The 21,895-nt window shown below is 42.9% G+C and overlaps 1 protein-coding gene across 4 annotated transcripts in view; it reads left to right on the top strand.

Annotated features, from left to right (window-relative positions):
• The window catches only part of LOC112265644 (CUE domain-containing protein 1), a 62,207-nt gene that overhangs the window by 19,202 nt on the left and 21,110 nt on the right, over nucleotides 1-21,895 (top strand). For 3 of the 4 annotated variants that reach the window (XM_024443161.2, XM_024443160.2, XM_024443162.2), the window contains one exon: nucleotides 18,104-18,795. In XM_024443161.2, the coding sequence (XP_024298929.1) occupies nucleotides 18,478-18,795 (318 nt within the window). In that variant the 5' untranslated portion in view covers nucleotides 18,104-18,477. Of the gene's footprint in view, nucleotides 1-14,746; nucleotides 15,007-18,103; nucleotides 18,796-21,895 lie in introns of those variants that run through there. The other variant, XM_024443163.2, reaches the window with a different exon arrangement.

The following is a 21,895-nucleotide window of genomic DNA, read 5'->3' as shown; positions in this document are numbered from 1 at the left end:
AAGATGGGGAGAAGTCTGTCTATAATAAAGTGATGCTCTGCCTTCTTAACAACACTATCAACAACGCAGGTCCTGCAGGCCCTAGTTTTGTCGCACCTTGACTACTGTTCAGTCGTGTGGCAGGTGCCACAAAAAAGGACATAGGAAAATTGCAATTGGCTCAGAACAGGGCAGCACGACTAGCCCTTGGATGTACACAGAGAACTAATAATAATAATATTCATGTCAATCTCTTCTGGCTGAAAGTGGAGGAGAGATTGACTTCATCACTCCTTTTATTTATGAGAGGTATTGACATGTTGAATGCACCGAGCTGTCTGTTTAAACTACTGGCACATAGCTCTGACACCCATGCATACTCCACAAGACATGCCACAAGAGGTCTCTTCACAGTCCCCAAGTCCAGAACAGACTATGGGAGGCACACAGTACGACATAGAGCCATGACTACTTGGAACTTCAAGTAGTAACTGACGCAAGCGAAAAAATTTGATTTAAAAAGAACTCCTTATGGAACAGCTGGGACTGTGAAGCAACACAAACATTGGCACAGACACATGCACACGAACACACACACACTAACATGCACAATACATACACATGATTTAATAATGTAGATAGTGTGTTGTGAAATCTGTGAATGTATTGTAATGTTTTAAAATTGTATGAACTGCCTTAATTTTGTTGTACCCCAGGAAGAGTAGCTGCTGCTTTGGCAGCAGCTAATGGGGTGTCACGACTTCCGCTGAAGTGGGTCCTCTCCTTGTTTGGGTGGCGCTCGGCGTCGCCGGTCTTCTAGTCATCGTCAATCCACTTTTCATTCTACATTTGTCTTGTCTTGTTTTTCCACACACCTGGTTTCAATTCCCTCATTTTCGTGTTGTGTATTTAACCCTCTGTTCCCCCCATGTCTTTGTGTGGGATTGTTTATTGTAGTGCTTGTGCACGTTCCACGTGAGCGCACGACAGGTTATTTTTGTGCTTATTTATCTTGTTGTTCTGGGTGCCATTGGTTTTGCTTAATAGATCTCCGGTTATTACCCAGTTCTGCTCTCCTGCGCCTGACTTCTCTGCCGCCAATTACGCACCCCGCTACATGAGGATCCATAATAAATACAAATACAAAACAGTACTCATTAAAGAAAAAATCTTTGTCCAGTTCGAGGTGAGTAATCGCTGTTCTGATGTCCATCAACTTTTTTTCGGTTACAAGAGACATTATGTGCAAAATGAGTTACAAACAATGTAGAAAAATTAACAAAATAACACTGTTGGTTAGAAGCCCGTAAAATGGCAGGCATCCCCTCCGGCGCCATTACTATATGTACAGTTGTCATGGGAATGTAATAATTTCTATATGTGTTCATTAACCAATTCAATTAAAATCACTCTGTTTCTAAGAATTTGCATAAAATAGACAGAGACCAGTCTTATCAAAATTAGACAATAGTATTTATTCTCGGAGCGCGCTGCCCATAGAACCATGTACAACAGTTTATATATAAAATATGACGTCAGGTTATAAAATGAATCTCCTCTCGACCAAGACAAAGCAGGTTCAAATATTTATTCCAAACCACTAGCGCACACTCTTGACACACACACTATATCAAGATTAACTTCTGAAGTCTCACCATTATCTATCATTACTTAGCAGACAGTTCCAGATACGGAAAACCTGGAGAGGCTCTCGCTGGCTTATTTAATCGCCACAGAGTTATAGCTGAGTGGGTTCAAACATAGGTTAATGATCCTCTTTGCTTACTTCAAACACACACAACACATTCCTCTCCAACCTAGTTGGAATGGTGTTTATTATGTTTAATTACTCCTTGTTCATGCTACATAATCTCTTCCTTATGAACTAACATTATTAATCAGATATAATAAAACAGGGTAGAGTTTAATTAGTTATAGTTCTATTTAAATGTAGATATTGTTTAGTCATTATTCATAAAATTCCAAACAACAATTGAAGTCGGAAGTTTGCATACACTTAGGTCTTTAAAGTCTTTAAAACTCGTTTTTCAACCACTCCACAAATTTCTTGTTAACAAACTATAGTTTTGGCAATCAGTTAGGACATCTACTTTGTGCATAACACAAGTCATTTTTCCAACAATTGTTTACAGACAGATTATTTCACTTATAATTCACTGTATCACATTTCCAGTGGGTCAGAACTTTACATATACTAAGTTGACTGTGCCTTTTATACAGCTTGGAAAATTCCAGAAAATTATGTCATGGCTTTAGAAGCTTCTGATGGGCTAATTGACATCATTTGAGTCAATTGGAGGTGTACCTGTGGATGTATTTCAAGGCCTACCTTCAAACTCAGTGTCTCTTTGCTTGACATCATGGGAAAATCAAAAGAAATCAGCCAAGACCTCAGAAAAAATATTGTAGACCTCCACAAGTCTGGTTAATCCTTGGGAGCAATTTCCAAATGCCTGAAGGTACCACGTTCATCTGTACAAACAATAGTACGCAAATATAAACACCATGGGACCACGCACCCGTCATACCACTCAGGAAGGAGTCGCTTTCTGTCTCCTAGAGATGAACGTACTTTGGTGCGAAAAGTGCAAATCAATCATAGAACAACAGCAAAGGACCTTGTGAAGATGCTGGAGGAAACGGGTACAAAAATATGTAGTCCTATATCGACATAACCGGAAAGGCCACTCAGCAAGGAAGAAGCCACTGCTCCAAAACCGCCATTAAAAAAGCCAGACTACGGTTTGCAGCTGCACATGGGAACAAAGATCGCACTTTTTGGAGAAATGTTCTCTGGTCTGATGAAACAAAAATAGAACTGTTTGGCCATAATGACTATCGTTATGTTTGGAGGAAAAAGGGGCATGCTTGCAAGCCGAAGAACACCATCCCAACTGTGAAGCACGGGGGTGGCAGCATCATGTTGTGGGGGTGCTTTGCTGCAGGAGGGACTGGTGCACTTCACAAATTAGATGGCATCATGAGGAGGAAAATTATGTGGATATATTGATGCAACATCTCAATACATCAGTCAGGAAGTTAAAGCTTGGTCACAAATGGGTCTTCCAAATGGACAATGACTCCAAGCATACTTCCAAAGTTGTGGCAAAATGGCTTAAGGACATCAAAGTCAATGTATTGGAGTGGCCGTCATAACGCCCTGACCTCAATCCCATAGACAATTTGTGGGCAGAACTGAAAAGGCGTGGGCGGGCAAGCAAGGAGGCCTATAAACCTGACTCAGTTACACCAGCTCTGTCAGGAGGAATGGGCCAAAATTCACCTAACTTATTGTGGGAAGCTTGTGGAAGGCTACTCAAAATGTTTGACCCAAGGTAAACAATTTCAAGGCAACGCTACCAAATACTAATTGAGTGTATGTAAACTTCTGAACCACTGGGAATGTGATGAAATAAATAAAAGCTGAAATAAATAATTCTCAAAAATCAAGTGGTGATCCTAACTGACCTAGGACATGGAATTTTTACTCTGATTAAATGTCAGGAATTGTGAAAAACTGAGTTTAAATGTACTTGGCTAAAGTGTATATGAACTTCCGACTTCAACTGTAACTAACAATACACATAAAAATGAAGTTGAATTTATATTAGAATGTTGTTATTGTACCCTCGAAGTGGCCTAGGCCTACACTCTGGCCTATCAAATGACATGTTAATGGAACGTGTGTATGTGGTATGTAAATTATGGATCAGCAGTGTATGCCAAAGGCAAGAGTTGGGAAAGTGAACTGGGGCCTGATAGGGGTTCAACTCCACAGGAGCTGCACTTCATTCAAAATAAATGTGTCATCAAAGACATTTGCCGTTCTGGTTCCTCGTCCATTAAAACTCCATATTTCTCAGGTCCCACTGCTTACTGTGACTGCTGAAAGCCATTGTGCTTCTGATGTGGAGGAGGCAGTTGGAGCCAGACATGTCAGACTGTGTGATTTATTACACACCACCTCGCTATCACTTGGTCTTGGCTCCTCTTCACTATCACTTCTGTCATCCTGTCGCCAAGATGTTGTGGTTGGCCAGGGCTGCAGGAGCAATGTGCAAATTATGTGGCGTTGTTGAATGGAACATTTCCTTTTTATTCCGCAAACCTCTTTTTAGGTCCTCTGAATAATGACAAAATGTCAAAAAAATCTTTAGAATCCTGTTAAATGAACTCTGTCTGATACTTCTACGGAATTTAGAGTTATGTGTTATGGTGTGCATGAGTGAAATTTTGGCAAACGGGACAACGTGTCTAGAAGTCTCTTGTGAATGTCTCACTCAATAATGTATCGACTGAATGTCTGTGGCATACTGTCCATACTGTCTATACACACCATTATATACATACATATTTATATTCTGCACCCTGACATGGCTCGTTCTGATATTTCCTTCTTTTTTATGTCAGGATTTGTGTGTATTGTTAGGTATTACTGTACCATTAGAGCTAGAGCTAAAAACATAAGCAATTCACTGCACCTGCGATGACATCTGCAAAATATGTGTATGCGACCAGTAACATTTGATTTGATCCCATATCAAGACCCCAGGTGATTGTCTCAGAGTGTTAAGCAATGACCTTTCTCTCGACAGCATTTCGCCCCCTCCTCGCTAAAGGCGTATCTGTCTTCTGCTTCTGTTGTGGAAGCGTTATCTCATCTGACAACTTCCTGTTTCCCATTTCCTCACAGTGATTGAGGCCCTCTCTCTGTGGCACTAAAGCCTCACCAAATCAATGGTGGCCAATTGTTTCCAAAAAAATGTTGTTAGGTTTCACAATAGATAACAGGCCTTATATTGTTTTTTTAATTGATTGTATCACATGCAATGACTTGTAGCTTTTACCCTTTTAAGGGATGGATGAGATTTGATTTAGACTACTATGCCATATAAGAGTTATTGAAAAATAATAATGCTACAAACCTAATAGCCAGGTAAATAGATGAATGCAGGGATGGTGTGCATAACAGATCACAGTGAAAATATGATTACACTGAAAGGCCTGAAACTTGTACTTCAAAGCCACATGACTGAATACATGTTATGTTTATGGATTAGTCTTCAGTACAGTCAGGCCATGGCCGGATGCACCTATTGTAATGCTACACGATGCTCTGTTGTGCTAATGTAGATAGGGATAATGTCTGGGTCAGGCTCTGTTGAAATAGACCCTTTCTGGTTGCTTTTGGGCTCCTTTGTCAGCTGTGAAAACAAGATGAGATGGGAAGAGGTCTTTTTTTCAGAGGGGCACAGAGTCCACTCCCTGTCCCATGGAATCACCCCTATTGGAAGTCTGGGGGCCACTGGGCTTGGCGCCACTGAGTTCATTGTGTGAGGCTAAGTTAATACACAAACTAAACGTAGACTTGGACGGATTTGAGAGTGAGGGCCACCATATTGTTTTACTTGGTACTTGGATGTATTCCCTGTGGTCCTCATGCTTCTTTAATATCTACAGATGTTTTGAATGATCAATTAATTATTTGAATCAGACTTCACTCTTATTAGTACATTATTCTATACCATTGATCTTCTGCTTCTTTATAAGCCGCTTTAGTGAGTGAGTCGGCAATGACGCTACTGCCCCAAGCACTGGATTCAAGGCCTGCTTTTCAAAATGTTGTTTTTAAGAGTTGCAGCATCTGGCTGTCGTGCTTGGCCCGCAGGCAGAATATGATCCCTTTTTTAATTCACATCATGTGCACAATCTGAGAACACTTGTTTTACCTTAGACACAGTAAAGATAAACTAATGTGTGCATGCCATGTGTATGTTTTTACATTCTCAAAATAGCAATGTACAGTGCCTTGCGAAAGTATTCGGCCCCCTTGAACTTTGCGACCTTTTGCCACATTTCAGGCTTCAAACATAAAGATATAAAACTGTATTTTTTTGTGAAGAATCAACAACAAGTGGGACACAATCATGAAGTGGAATGACATTTATTGGATATTTCAAACTTTTTTAACAAATCAAAAACTGAAAAATTGGGCGTGCAAAATTATTCAGCCCCTTTACTTTCAGTGCAGCAAACTCTGTCCAGAAGTTCAGTGAGGATCTCTGAATGATCCAATGTTGACCTAAATGACTAATGATGATAAATACAATCCACCTGTGTGTAATCAAGTCTCCGTATAAATGCACCTGCACTGTGATAGTCTCAGAGGTCCGTTAAAAGCGTAGAGAGCATCATGAAGAACAAGGAACACACCAGGCAGGTCCGAGATACTGTTGTGAAGAAGTTTAAAGCCGGATTTGGATACAAAAAGATTTCCCAAGCTTTAAACATCCCAAGGAGCACTGTGCAAGCGATAATATTGAAATGGAAGGAGTATCAGACCACTGCAAATCTACCAAGACCTGGCCGTCCCTCTAAACTTTCAGCTCATACAAGGAGAAGACTGATCAGAGATGCAGCCAAGAGGCCCATTGCTTTTCTTCAGCAGGGACAGGGAAGATGGTTCAAATTGATGGGAAGATGGATGGAGCCAAATACAGGACCATTCTGGAAGAAAAAATACCTGATGGAGTCTGCAAAGACCTGAGACTGGGACGGAGATTTGTCTTCCAACAAGACAATGATCCAAAACATAAAGCAAATTCTACAATGGAATGGTTCAAAAATAAACATATCCAGGTGTTAGAATGGCCAAGTCAAAGTCCAGACCTGAATCCAATCGAGAATCTGTGGAAAGAACTGAAAACTGCTGTTCACAAATGCTCTCCATCCAACCTCACTGAGCTCGAGCTGTTTTGCAAGGAGGAATGAGAAAAATTTCAGTCTCTCGATGTGCAAAACTGATAGAGACATACCCCAAGCGACTTACAGCTGTAATCGCAGCAAAAGGTGGTGCTACAAAGTATTAACTTAAGGGGCTGAATAATTTTGCACGCCCAATTTTTCAGTTTTTGATTTATTAAAAAAGTTTGAAATATCCAATAAATGTCATTCCACTTCATGATTGTGTCCCACTTGTTGTTGATTCTTCACAAAAAAATACAGTTTTATATCTTTATGTTTGAAGCCTGAAATGTGGCAAAAGGTCGCAAAGTTCAAGGGGGCCGAATACTTTCGCAAGGCACTGTATGTGTGCCTGTGTGCAGCTTTGCCCTCTCACATGGCTGTAGCTAGGGCTGGGTAATGTATAACTGTGTAGCCTAACTGGTGGTTCTGGGTGAAGACTGTCATGAAAATGAAACTACCCATTATAACAATTTTATTTTTTGTGGGACGAACAGCTTACTGAAGACGGAACCGCCAGGCATTCGTGTGGATGAGTTTGTTTCTGCTGTTACATGGACACTACACGGTGATGAAACTTTGTTGCTCCTTTTTGAAGCAAGCAATGTGTTGTAACAAACACATCTTTGGTTACTTAGACAACACCACCCTCCCTGCAGCAGCAGAACAGTCAGGAGTGGAGGAGAGGAGAAAATGTGTTTTTTATAGTGACCTCGGTCATTCGGCTGACCATTAACCGTCATCCAAAATTCCATGACCGTCACAACCCTAGCCAGAGACGGCTCTAAGGGATGGCAAAGCTGGGCATGGACCCCCCGATAGAATTTGTGCCCCCCACACACAGTTTTGTTCCCTCATGAACATAACAAATGATATATGAATTACGGTTTTGCCAATGTAGAGAACATTGTCAGGCCTGACAGTAGCGCAGACCGGGACAGAGGCTATGCTGGGTGTGCGCTCATGATCTGAGGAGGCGGGATGTAATAATGTCATATTTAGTCGTTAAAAATTAAGGGGTTTTTTTTCTCAGAGGGAAAAAGTGATTCACTTTTCCAGACAGCTACAGCTAATAATAGGCTAGCTAGTAGCTACTAGCTTCGTTAAGTGTTGGTAGAGGCGAGCTGAATAATTATAGCTGGTTAATCAACATGGATATCCAAAAATGTCTGGGCACTGCCAAGAGCAACAGAGGACCACCATGTCGAGTGCGATTCCGAGCTCACATAGCAGCCCGCTGGCCCGACCACTGAGGTTGAGGATCGTAGCAGCCCACGCTACCTGTTGACCAACAAGATCTAGACGAGCCAGGGCCTACCACCAACAGTACGAGGGTAACATCACAACAAGCACCTGCACCTCCGTTACCCCCAACCACTAGTACCTGACGACATGTTGGATATAAACAAAACTTAACCAGGGGAAGCAGAGTTTGTTGGTTCTTGCAAAGTGAATTCGAACCACAGCTAGCAACAACAAATGGACTTCGCTCAGTGTTCTTCAAAGATACGGCAGGTCTTTGTCAGCAATGCCAACTGTGCTGTTGGCACTGAAACATGGATTTGTGCGTAAAGATTTGGACTTGTGCGAAAAATTCCTTCACTCTGAAGAACGTATAGCAGTGAAGACAGATGCAGCATGTTACATAAACGAAAAGCCCAGCTTGTCCAGCTGGCATTTGAGAGCAACCTAACGAGTACATTTCGTCAGGAAGGAGAATGGAATCGAACTTCTCATGAGGAGGAGGCTGCAACTCGTCTAAATAGTAAGCTACAACCTTTATGACCCTGGTCGCCATGCCAGAATTATACATTTATTGGTTTTCCCTCACTGGTTGTATAGCTGATTTTTAAATGTAATTATAGTTTAGGCATTTTGCTTTTTACTTCAATGCATCTTTTAGATTTATCTGTGATTCTTAATGTAATTTCTTGCTTTTGCGGATCTAATTGCTTTTGATAGATATAGAGCTTGGCATTATTTGACAGGTATAGGGACAACGACCATTAGTTGTTGTGCTCTAAAATTGACAGAGCATCTAACGTTATCTTTTCATTGTGCTGACTCGTTCTGTCCATGGTTCTGAATCAATGATTACGGTGTGTGCTGTTTTAATGTGCATATCTTGGGCTACCAGTCTTCCTGGGGCTTCTTTTCAACATTAGATGTGTATATTGCTGCATTTCCGTTTGACCTCCATTTTGTATGTATGACCAATTCTGTGTGTAGCCTACTAAAACAAGTAGGCAAACTTTCCCTCTTTCACCCATTTGCATTACACAGTCATTGTACGATGGGCTACTGTAAAAGTGATGTCATTGTGCCCAATAATTAGCTTTTATGAAAATATTGCGCACCTGGAGGAGTGGCGGCTTGGTTATGCTCATTGCGTAGTGTCACAAATTCGACAGAAATGTAAGAATCCTGTCGGGCTGATCTGTGCGTGTTTGGTAGGCGCAAATTAAGGCAGCATTTTGGATACACATGCAGTAGTGGGGCTCATATCTTGTGTAAAGCGACAGTTGTTTGATATGTACGGCTACATTTCAGGATATTTTTGTACTTTTGAACAGTAGTAGGACCAATCTATCTTTGTGTTATTCGGGCTCTGTATCAATTTTAGGCATGTCTTCCTGGAGCTGGGTCTGGCACTAGCTGGGTCTGGCACTAGCTGTAGTCTAAGTGGGTGTCTTGGATCTATCTGGCTCTCTTGCAGATGGCTAGCATAACAGCTGTTGCATCCTGAGAGCTAATAAGGGTGAGTTTATTGTTGTTATTGTTGGGCCTTGAGAGTGGGGGTGGGGGATTGCCATCTCTGCCTAAGTCTGCCTGCCCCTCTGAAGAAAAGTGGGCCTCACTCTCTTCAAATGGCTGTTGAACACATGTGAAAGGCACAGGGCAGGACTGTGAACTAGCTGGTCTTGTAGTTAGACTAGCCAAGACTCAAAGGACTTTCAGTCACGTGTCTGTGAAGATGTAGGCCTATAGAGTATTGACACAGTCTTACCATTTCTGTGGGAGATTTAGTAAGGGACTACAGAGATGATTTTCATTGTGGTGTTTTACTGCCACTTATTGAGTGTGGATTTATCATAGCTGAAATTATATTTTCTCCCGTAAATTAGAGATGTATAAATGGAGCTTTCTGGCCCTAAATAATGTGATAGTCTAGCAGCAGTGGTCAACACAGGATGTCCCACCTACACTAGGATGGCCCCAGATAGAATGCAGGGGTCTGGTTGTCATGGGGACAGACAAGCCTGGGACTCGTAATCGTGTTGGGAGATGGAGCCTACCATCTGAGAAGACTGTAACACTTGAGTAATGAGACTGTTCTCCACTACATAGATAGGAGATTCATTTTTTAATGTATTTTTCTGTTGTCACCGTGTTCCTACATATTGAAACCAGATTAATTCATGATCATCCCCTCCTCCATTTTCTGCTTAACTGTGTTAATGTAGGCCAGTTTAAAGGGCTCCAGCATCAAAGTGAATGACTGGCTGCATTTAGTCATTCAGAGTCTGTTGCTCCACATAGTTACTTTAGATGAGTGTAATCCATCAGATGGTGACTTCTTAGTACTCTATCGAAGGGTCGTGTATTTTTTTATTTTTACCTGCTCTAGCACAATGACCAGGGCTGCGCTGCTGTTTCCTTTTTGTTCACTTTCTGTTGGGAGACAGCCACACATACAGGCCCTGGAGGACAAAGAACAATGGATTCCCTGCTAAATATAGCAGGTTCTTAGGTGCAGATGAATATGGTCTTGTTGATGTGAAGAGGTCTGTGTGTGAAGGAGAGAGGAGTCTATGGCTGGGCCTGGGTTCTTTGCTGAGATGCGCACGCTGAGGCCTTAATATACATAATCAACCTTCTGAAAAGAAATATGCAGTTTTCCATAATCTTGGGCTGCTGGTACAAAAATAGGGATGTTGAGCCCAAAAGAAGGAAGCTATAATATGTATTTACGATAGGGAAGTGTTTACAAGTAGGGGGTGATTCTGGTCCCATAATACTGACAGTTATTCTACATGTCTTTTTATAGCCCGGAGATGGATCAGATGCATAATTTATAATATTATCAGCATTCTTTACTGGAAAGTTGGGGGATTGATCCTTTGTAGTCATCCCTGAATGTATCCGAGCATTTAGTAGTCATAAGGAAGAATTATGATGTTTCTGGCATGATAATGTGAAGACATGACAGGGTGTTCTATCATAAAGCACTTTATCATATTGTCTGATATCCTGTTTCCTGGCTGGCCAGTGACGTCCTTGCCTGGGGAGCCCAGTGTCCCAAGCTGCTGGCGGGAAGGTAACTCGCCCTTTCAACAGCACATACTCTGTACGTTCGAATGTGACCTCAACAGACCAGACCACACAAGCTACAGAGGGTAACATGGTAGAAACAACTATGGGCAGAAACACACTTTAATAAGTTCTGCTTAACTGGTATTATGACTGACATCTCCCATTGACATGTACAGGCTTAAAGAGTTGATGGATAATGTAGGTCAAAGTGAAACACTTTCTAATTTCCTAGCTAGCTAGCTAGCTAACAAGCTTGTGTGTGCAGAGCAGCACTAGTTAAAAAGATGTCTTACCTTTTTGTAGTTAATAAATCCTGTAGTGTCCTTAACTTAACTAGTATTAAAAAAGGTGATACATTCTTCTCTAATTAAACATCTCTCTCTTTAATTTCTGAATCACGCTTGTAAGCTATGTTTCAGAGGGGGAGGGGCAGGTAAGGGGGATACCTAGTCAGTTGTACAAAATGCGTTCATCTGAAATGTGTCTTCCGCATTTAACCCAACCCCTCTGAATCAGAGAGGTGCAGGAGGCTGCCATAATCGACATCCACGTCTTCAGCGCCCGGGGAACAGTGGGATAACTGCCTTGCTCAGGGGCAGAAAGACTGATTTTTTACCTTGTCAGCTCTGGGTTTCGATCATGCGACTTTTCAGTTACTGGCCCAGTACTCTAACCACTAGGCTACCTAGGAAGTTTACACAACCACGCACACACACACTGCCAAAGATTTTCAGCTGGCAGGCAGACACTGCAATACGTTTCTGAGTGACAGATGAGGGCTTTGCATATGCACTTTGTTGCCATTTTTGTGGGACAAGAAAAAAATGCCTGGAACATAAAATAACGTTATTAACCGGTTCCCATGCTCTTCAAATAAAGGTTATCTTCTGGAACAGTGTAGATCGCTTTCCTTTCCTTTCTGATTCAGATTATTGAATCATTTTCTGTTTTTTGGTTCTGTTCCCTGAACCGGTTCCAACCCCTGGCTCCTATAAACTTGACGTAGGTGCCCATGGGTCCTGTTACAGACTTTGGATTTACCATTTATGTTTTGAGCTCGGACTTTAGCAAGTATAGCTTGTTAGCACGTAGGACACACCAATTTGTGTCACCTCGTTGGTCAGTATGTGTTACATCTGTGCTGTTTGCCATCTCCTTGTGGGAAGGTGTTTTACCCGTCGTGGCCCAGGTGCTATTTAAGAGTGGCTGGCTTAGTGCTCCAGTTGTCTTGAGATAAGTAGAGGGTCAACACCTTTAGTTGACTCTCCCTATTTGATTTCTAGAAAAACATTCCTTTGTCTGATTTCCCAGATTTTTGTTTTGCTCCACCTTTTTGGTTTGCTTCCTGTCTTCAAGTTTGGTGTGGGTGTTTCTTTTGTTTGCCTCTTCTTGATCAAATGTACTGGGCAGTCATGGTGGGTGTCTTTTTACAGTGCCTTGCGAAAGTATTCGGCCCCCTTTGAAATTTGCAACCTTTTGCCACCTTTCAGCCTTCAAACATAAAGATATAAAACGGTATTTTTTTGTGAAGAATCAACAACAAGTGGGACACAATCATGAAGTGGAACGACATTTATTGGATATTTCAAACTTTTTTAATAAATCAAAAACTGAAAAATTGGACGTGCAAAATTATTCAGCCCCCTTAAGTTAATACTTTGTAGCGCCACCTTTTGCTGCGATTACAGCTGTAAGTCGCTTGGGGTATGTCTCTATCAGTTTTGCACATCGAGAGACTGAAATGTTTTCCCATTCCTCCTTGCAAAACAGCTCGAGCTCAGTGAGGTTGGATGGAGAGCATTTGTGAACAGCAGTTTTCAGTTCTTTCCACAGATTCTCGATTGGATTCAGGTCTGGACTTTGACTTGGCCCTTCTAACACCTGGATATGTTTATTTTTGAACCATTCCATTGTAGATTTTGCTTTATGTTTTGGATCATTGTCTTGTTGGAAGACAAATCTCCGTCCCAGTCTCAGGTCTTTTGCAGACTCCATCAGGTTTTCTTCCAGAATGGTCCTGTATTTGGCTCCATCCATCTTCCCATCAATTTTAACCATCTTCCCTGTCCCTGCTGAAGAAAAGCAGGGCCAAACCATGATGCTGCCACCACCATGTTTGACAGTGGGGATGGTGTGTTCAGGGTGATGAGCTGTGTTGCTTTTACGCCAAACATAACGTTTTGCATTGTTGCCAAAAAGTTCAATTTTGGTTTCATCTGACCAGAGCACCTTCTTCCACATGTTTGGTGTGTCTCCCAGGTGGCTGGTGGGAAACTTTAAACGACACTTTTTATGGATATCTTTAAGAAATGGCTTTCTTCTTGCCACTCTTCCATAAAGGCCAGATTTGTGCAATATACGACTGATTGTTGTCCTATGGACAGAGTCTCCCACCTCAGCTGTAGATCTCTGCAGTTCATCCAGAGTGATCATGGGCCTCTTGGCTGCATCTCTGATCAGTCTTCTCCTTGTATGAGCTGAAAGTTTAGAGGGATGGCCAGGTCTTGGTAGATTTGCAGTGGTCTGATATTCCTTCCATTTCAATATTATCGCTTGCACAGTGCTCCTTGGGATGTTTAAAGCTTGGGAAATCTTTTTGTATCGAAATCCGGTTTTCAACTTCTTCACAACAGTATCTCGGACCTGCCTGGTGTGTTCCTTGTTCTTCATGATGCTCTCTGCGCTTTTAACGGACCTCTGAGACTATCACAGTGCAGGTGCATTTATACGGAGACTTGATTACACACAGGTGGATTGTATTTATCATCATTAGTCATTTAGGTCAACATTGGATCATTCAGAGATCCTCACTGAACTTCTGGAGAGAGTTTGCTGCACTGAAAGTAAAGGGGCTGAATAATTTTGCACGCCCAATTTTTCAGTTTTTGATTTGTTAAAAAGTTTGAAATATCCAATAAATTTTGTTCCACTTCATGATTGTGTCCCACTTGTTGTTGATTCTTCACAAAAAAATACAGTTTTATATCTTTATGTTTGAAGCCTGAAATGTGGCAAAAGGTCGCAAAGTTCAAAGGGGCCGAATACTTTCGCAAGGCACTGTAGTTTCCAGTTGTTGTTGCTAGTCAACTTTCAGTGGACACTCCCATGAGTGTCTTTCAGAACCCCCTCCTAAAACCCACCTGTTTTGTTGGGTTGTTGTCAGTGACTCTTTGTTAGTTCCCCTTTCTGTATGAGCAACATTTTTTGGTTTTCTTGCTGGGGAATGTAACAGTCCTTTTACATGAAAATGGCCTGCCTTCCCTCTGACTGTCTACTGCAGAGAGGAAGCACAGGACACCAGGTGAAACATAGTCATGTGCAGCACTGGTTTCAATAGTCCACTTGAACAATGCCTTTTGAGATTAGGTGCCTTCCTTGGGATAATCCACTTTACAGCTAAGTTTCCACAACCGTGAGAAGACCCGCTGTCTCAGTCTCACACGCACACACTATCATCAGTGCCAAGGCGAGATGACCCTGTTTACATCAGAGCCCGTCTCCATGTAAAAGAGAGCGAAGTGGGAGAAGTGACGGACTCTGTCTGTGCTGCTGGACGGGGCCTGGCACTACCATGTGGGTTGGGCTGGCACTGGATGCATTGTTCCCCCATCGTAGCCAGGGATTTCTCTTCCCAGCACTACAGGGACAGAGAAGAGGGAGGGAGGGCGAGGGGGAGAGTAGTGATAGCTATTAACCAGAGCATCGAAAGGACACTCCAGTTCCTCTCAGAGGACCCTTACATTTTTGGAATTCTGTTTTTTTTCCTCTTCCCCCTTGGCCTCTTTCTTGTAATGGAAACCAGGATGAGGAAAATCCAGGTACTTGGACCCAGAGATGACTCCTAGCTATAGTCCTAGTCAGGGATTCTGGAACTTGTCAGGGATTCTGTGAACTAAACTGTCACTGCAACTCTGCTCTCTGTTTCAGCTGTGGAGAGGTAACCTGAAGGTAAAGGATCTTGTTTCCTATTCTAGTGTTTACTCTACGTAGCATAAACTTTTATAACTAGCAATGTAAATACACTACATGGCTGCTCGTTGAACATCTCATTCCAAAATCACAGGCATTAATATGGAGTTAGTCCCCCCTTTGCTTCTATAACAACCACCACCTCTCCTGGGAATGCTTTCCACTAGATGTTGGATCATTGCTGCGGCGACTTGCTTCCATTCAGCCACAAGCGTATTAGTGAGGACGGGCACTGATGTTGGGCGATTAGTCCTGGCTCGCGGTTGGCATTCCAATTCATCCCAAAGGTGTTCTATGGGACGTTAGGGCTCTGTGCAGCCTAGTCAAGTTCTTCCACACCGATCTCAACAAACCATTTCTGTATGGATCTCGCTTTGTGCACTGGGGCATTGTCATACTGAAACAGGAAAGGGCCTTCCCCAAACTGTTGCCACAAAGTTGGGAGCACAGAATCGTCTAAAATGTCATTGTAAGCTGTAGAGTTAAGATTTCCCTTCACTAGAACAAAGGGGCCTAGCCCGAACCATGAAAAACAGCCCCAGACCATTATTCCTTCTCCACCAAACTTTACAGTCGGCACTATGCATTGGGGCAGGTAGTGTTCTCCTGGCATCCGCCAAACCCACATTCGGCCGTTGGAATGCCAGATGGTGAAGCGTGATTCATCACTCCAGAGAATGTGTTTCCACTGCCCCAGAGTCCAATGGCTGTGAGCTTTACACCACTCCAGCCAATGCTTGACATTGCGCATAGTGATCTTAGTCTTGTGTACGGCTGCTTGGCCATGGAAAGCCATTTCATGAAACTCTAGACGAACAGTTCTTGTGCTGACTTTGCTTCCAGAGTCAGTTTGGAACTTGGTTTTGAGTGTTGCAACCGAGGACAGGCGATTTTTATGAGCTGAACCGAGGACAGACAATTTTTACGGGCTACATGCTTCAGCACTCGGTGGTCCCGTTCTGTGAGCTTAAAGTTGACCAGGGCAGCTCTAGCAGGGCAGAAATGTTATGACCTGACTTGTTGGATAGGTGGCATCTATGACAGTTCCACATTGAAAGTCACTGAGCTCTTCAGTATGGGCCATTCTACTGTCAATGGTTGTCTATGGAGATTGCGTGGCTGTGTGCTCAACTTTATACCCTGTCAGCAACAGGTGTGGCTGAACTAGCTGAATCCACTAATTTGAAGGGGTGCCCACATACTTTTGGCCATGGAGTGTATGTATCAAGTTCGACTCCAGGCAACAACCAGATGTTTGGTTACTGAGAACCCATGTTAACGTGTAGCCTAGGTGTGAGTTCCCATAACACCTCAAAGGTTCAGAATTTGACATTACCCTTAGCCAAAGGGTTTTAAACATGTGTCCAGCTTGCTAATAATTACCTAAATGAAAGCTTGACAGTTAGGGAGCAAAAATGATAGAGGACAATTTGTTTGCAAATTTTTTGCTGATGTTGATGGCAAGAAAATATAACCAGTTTTCAGTGCGGCCCTACAGACCTCGTTGAAGGTCGAAGGCAGCCCCCGGGGAAAAATGAATTTGAAATCCCTGCCTAGCCTCTGAGAATCTGACGGAAGGTCTGCAACTGAATGTAGGCTTATACCAGGCTAACAGTTGTGGAATGGGGCATTTTTGTAAGCTCCATCAAGCATGACAGACCATGGAGTGCATGACAGACCTTGGAGTGTATGTCAGCCAATGCTCAACATCCAGAGAGCTGGTAGATGTCCAGTCGGAAGGTAAATAGGTCACAGACTAGTATGTTACATGATACTTCATTTTCAAGCCATTGGTTTAGAATGGGTCTAAGCTCAAAACATTTTGAAACGGACTGTTTGGAGTTTCCCTTGATATTCATCTGACACATTTCTGTGGTTTTTGAAAAACTGTCCGCCTTCGCTTTAGTGGTGGATTAATGGTTAAATGAAAATAATTTCACAGTGGTTTGAATGCCATGAAAGGAATATCTGTTTGTGTCAATGTCAAGTGAATCCCCAGTAAAAATCCATTCACTTATATCCATGTATTGTTTGCTGGTTATGAAAAACCAGTCCATCAGTTGAGTAGTCCAAGGTCATCCAGACACATTGACCCTCTTTGTCTCTATCAGGCTTAATTCTTGCAAGGTCCTTCAATTGTGTCAGAGAGAAAAAAAGGGACAGCTAAGCAAGCCCATGCTAAATGCATCACAGATCTTCATGTGGATAATCCTCATTGACCAATGGTACCTTTCTTTGCTCTTGCTGCATGTTTTTGTTTTACTGCTCTTGAGTGCTTGTCCTGGTTTGTGGTGGCTGACTGGTTCTGGTTGATTTTCTGCTGCAGCTGTCACTCCCTCCATGTCCATACCCAACCGTTCCAGTAGAGCATCTCAGTCAGTCAGTCAGTGGTCTAGTTGGTCTCATACTTTCTCTGGACTGGCTGTGTGTAGGCCAATGTTTGGGTTCCTCCTTCAGTCCTAGTTGGCAGAACGTTTGTTCCTCTATGGCTCTTATTTGGCCCTGGGAGAAAGAAACAGGCTTTGTTTTAGAAACTGGAAAGTGAGACTGCAACTGTATATCCTAGCCTTGTTGGTGAGTCGGATTATAGGCGTATAACGTGATTCAAAATATGATATTCTCCTACAGTGCTGGCCATGTAAAGTTTCACCTTTTCATTCAAATGCCAACTGTTTAGTCTGTAGACGTTGTCTGGGTTGCCATGGTAATGCCTGGCAAGGTTGAGCAGAAAGGCGGAGTGGGGACGCAGTCCATCTTTCCCCATGAGACACCCTCTTGGACAAGGCCATGTCAAATCTTGTGGAACCATGTCAGTTTTCCCTATTCTATTTCAATGGCTCTGGGGCTGTAGCCTTTTAGCCCGTAGTTGTATTGAGCCTAGGTGCTTTATTGGGATTGGAGCCTAGGTGATTTCTTCTCAGTAGAGCCTAGGTGATTTCTTCTCAGTAGAGCCTAGGTGACTGCTTCTGTGTAGAGCCTAGGTGCCTGTTAATTAAAGGAGAAATTAACTGTGCGTATTACATTAACATGGTAGCTTTGCTAACCCGTTCACCCCCCCTCCTTATCTCCCTCTTAGGTGCCGACTGTTTTAGACCAGAGATGCAGGTCCCCCAATTTGGCGCTCCCGGACCTGAAACTGGTGACGGGACTGAGGAGTGGACACAAACCAAAGACCCCCTTCTCTACAGCCAGCCGTGCTGGATGTAGCTGAATAACAAGCTGAGGAAGAGAAAAAGAAAGAGCATTTGATTCTTCCGCTATATTCAGAGGACTGCCATCCATGTGGTGGTATGATGAGACTGTGAGTCAGGAGAAACACAATCAGACGGGAGCGTAGTGATAAAGGGAGAGAAAGAAAGAAAGGCAAGAAAGGTAGAGGATTAAGGGTGCGAGGTGAGTGTCTAGGTGCCCTCCTAACCCCTAGGTGGTAGCACCAGTCAGGGCAGCAAGATGACCAGCCTGTTCAGGCGCAGCAGCAGTAATGGAGGCTCCAGGGGAGGTGGAGGAGGAGGGGGAGGCAGTGGTGGTTCCACCCCAGGAGATCTCAACAACAGCCGGCCTAACCGACAAGTCCGGCGCCTGGAGTTCAACCAGGCCATGGAGGACTTCAAGATCATGTTCCCCACCATGGATTACGAGGTCATCGAGTGCGTCCTGCGTTCCAACAACGGGGCGGTGGACGCCACCATCGACCAGCTCCTCCAGATGAGTATCGACGGAGAGGGATCAGATGACAGCTCTGACTCCGATGACAGCATCCCACCAGAGGTCAGTCAGTGCAGGGTCACTGACTCTCTTCACTTAAAAAATAAAAATGGCAATAGTACTGTTTGTCCATCTTGAGACGCCATAGTGAAGATCCTTGCCAGCTGGTCAGCACATGCTCCGAGTATGCATCCTGTTTAAAGGTCTTCCTCACATCGGCTACAGAGAGCGAGATCACACAGTCGTCCAGAACAGCTGGTGTTCTTATGCATGGCTCAATGTTGCTTGCCTCGAAGCGAGCGTAAAAGACATTTACCTTGTCTGTTAGGCATGTCGCTGGGAAGCTCGTGGCTGGGTTTTCCTGTGTAATCTAAGATAGTTTGCACGCCCTGACACATCAGTCGCGCATCAGAGCCAGCATAGTAAGATTCGATCTAAGTCCTGTATTGATGCTTTGCCTGTTTTGAATACTTGTCGGAGGTCGTAGCGCGATTTCTTATATGTCCAGGTTAGTGTCACGCTCCTTGAAAGCGACAGCTCTAGCCTTTAACTCAGTGCGGATGTTGACTGTAATCCATAGCTTCTAGTTGGGGTGTGTACGTACGGCCACTGTGGGGACAAGGTCGTCAATGCACTTATTAATGAAGTCGGTGACTGATGTGGTAAACTCATCAATGTTATCTGATGAATCCCGGAACATATTCCAATCTGTGCTAGCAAAACAGTCCTGTAGCATAGAATCTGCTTCATCGGACCACTTCCATATTGAATGAGTCACTGGCACTTCCTGTTTGAGTTTTTGCTAGGAAGCAGAAGGATAGTGTTATGGTCTAATTTGCCAAAGGGAAGGCAAAGAAGGGCCTTGTATGCATTTCTGTTTGTGGAATAAAGATGATCTAGAGTTTTGTTACCTCTAGTTGCACAGGTGACATGCTGGTAAAAATTGTTAAACGGATTTAAGTTTCCCTGCAGTAAAATCACTGGCTATGAGAAATGCTGCCTCTGAATGTGCATTTTCTTGTTTGCTTATGGCCCTAAGCAGATCGTTGTGAGTGAGGTCTTTATGCCAGCATTGGTTTGTGGTGGTAAATAGACAGCTACGAAAAATATGGATGAGAACACTTTTGGTAAATAGTATGGTCTGCAGTTTAGCAGGTATTCTAACTTAGCCAAGCAAACCTTGAGACTTCCTTAACATTAGAGCTCACCCACCAGCTGTTGTTAACAAAGCGACACACTCATCATCCCTTCGTCTTACCCGAGTTTGCAGTCCTGTCTTGATGATGCATAGAAAAGCCAGAAAGATGTGTATTCATGTCCTCATTCAGCCACAACTCTCGGAAATGTAGGATTTTACAGTTTTTCAGGTCCTGTTGATAGGATAGACTCGAACGGATCTCACCCAGTTTGTTCTCCAGTGTTGCACGTTTGCCAGTTGAATAGAGAGCAGTAGTTGTCTATTTGCTCGCCGACCTAGTCACGTCAGGGTTCTGGCCTGCCTGCCTCTCTTTCGCCACAGCTTCCTTTCGAGTCCCGGGGATTAGGGTCTGGTCCGGAGTAAGCAGAACATAGAAATGTTTGTCCAAATTGAGGTTAGTGATTGCTGTTCTGATGTTCCAAAGTTTTCTTTCATAGGAATTGATGGTAGAGACCTTATGTACAAAAAAAGTTAAGATCAGCTTAAAAAACACATGAAATAGCAGAATTGTCCAGGAGCACGTAAGACGGATGCTATGCACTGCATTGTTATCATGTTGGATGTAAAATACTGTCAAATCACCAGGAAAAGAGTAAGGTTGGACGGGATCCACATTTTCATACTGTCATACCCTTTTTGTACCATAATGTCATACCCTTTCTGTACCATACCATACTGTACCATACCGTCATACCCTTTCTGTACCATACTGTCTGTACCATACCATACTGCACCATACTGTCATACCCTTTCTGTACCATACCATACTGTCATACACTTTCTGTACCATACTGTCTGTACCATACCATACTGCACCATACTGTCATACCCTGTCTGTACCATACTGTCTGTAGCATACCATACTGTCATACCCTTTCTGTACCATACCATACTGCACCATACTGTCATACCCTCTCTGTACCATACTGTCTGTACCGTACCATACTGTCTGTACCATACCATACTGCACCATACTGTCATACCCTGTCTGTACCATACTGTCTGTAGCATACCATAATGTCATACCCTTTCTGTACCATACCATACTGTACCATACTGTCTGTACTGTACCATACTGTCATACCTTTCTGTACCATACTGTCTGTACTGTACCATACTGTCATACCTTACTGTCATACCATGTATGTACCGTACTGTCTCTACCATACTGTCATACCCTTTATGTACCATAGTGTCTTAACCATACCATACTGTCATACCCTGTTTGTACCATACCATACTGTCATACCCTTCTGTACCATACTGTCTGTACCATACTGTCATACCCTTTCTGTACTGTAACATACTGTCATACCCTTTATGTACCATACTGTCTGTACCATACCATACTGTCTATACCATACTGCCATATCCTTCCTGTACCTTTCTGTACCACACCATACTGTCATACCCTTTCTGTACCACACCATACTGTACCATACTGTCGGTACCATACCATCATACCCTTTCTGTACCATACTGTCATACCATTTATGTACCATACCATACTGTCTATACCATATCATACTGTCATACCCTTTCTGTGCCATACTGTCTGTACCATACCATACTGTCATACCATGTTTGTACCATACTGTCATACCCTTTCTGTACCATAACATACCATACTGTCATACCCTTTCTGTACCATACTGTCATACCCTTTCTGTGCTGTACCATACTGTCATACCCGTTCTGTGCCGTACCATACTGTCATACCCTTTCTGTACCATACCATACTGTCATACGCTTTCTGTACTGTACCATACTATCTGTACCATACCATACTGTCATACCACACTGTACCATACTGTCATATTATTTCTATACCATACTGTATCATACTGTCCTACCATTTCTGTAGCATACTGTCTTAACCATACCATAGTAATGACAATTACAACAATACTGAATTAACACTTATTTTAACTTAATATAATACATCAATAATAATCCATTTAGCCT

This window comes from Oncorhynchus tshawytscha, linkage group LG13 (assembly GCF_018296145.1).
Source record: "Oncorhynchus tshawytscha isolate Ot180627B linkage group LG13, Otsh_v2.0, whole genome shotgun sequence".
Classification (NCBI taxonomy): Eukaryota; Metazoa; Chordata; class Actinopteri; order Salmoniformes; family Salmonidae; genus Oncorhynchus; species Oncorhynchus tshawytscha.
The sequence above is the reverse complement of the archived record's forward strand: the minus strand, read 5'-3'. Positions and strand labels throughout refer to the sequence as shown.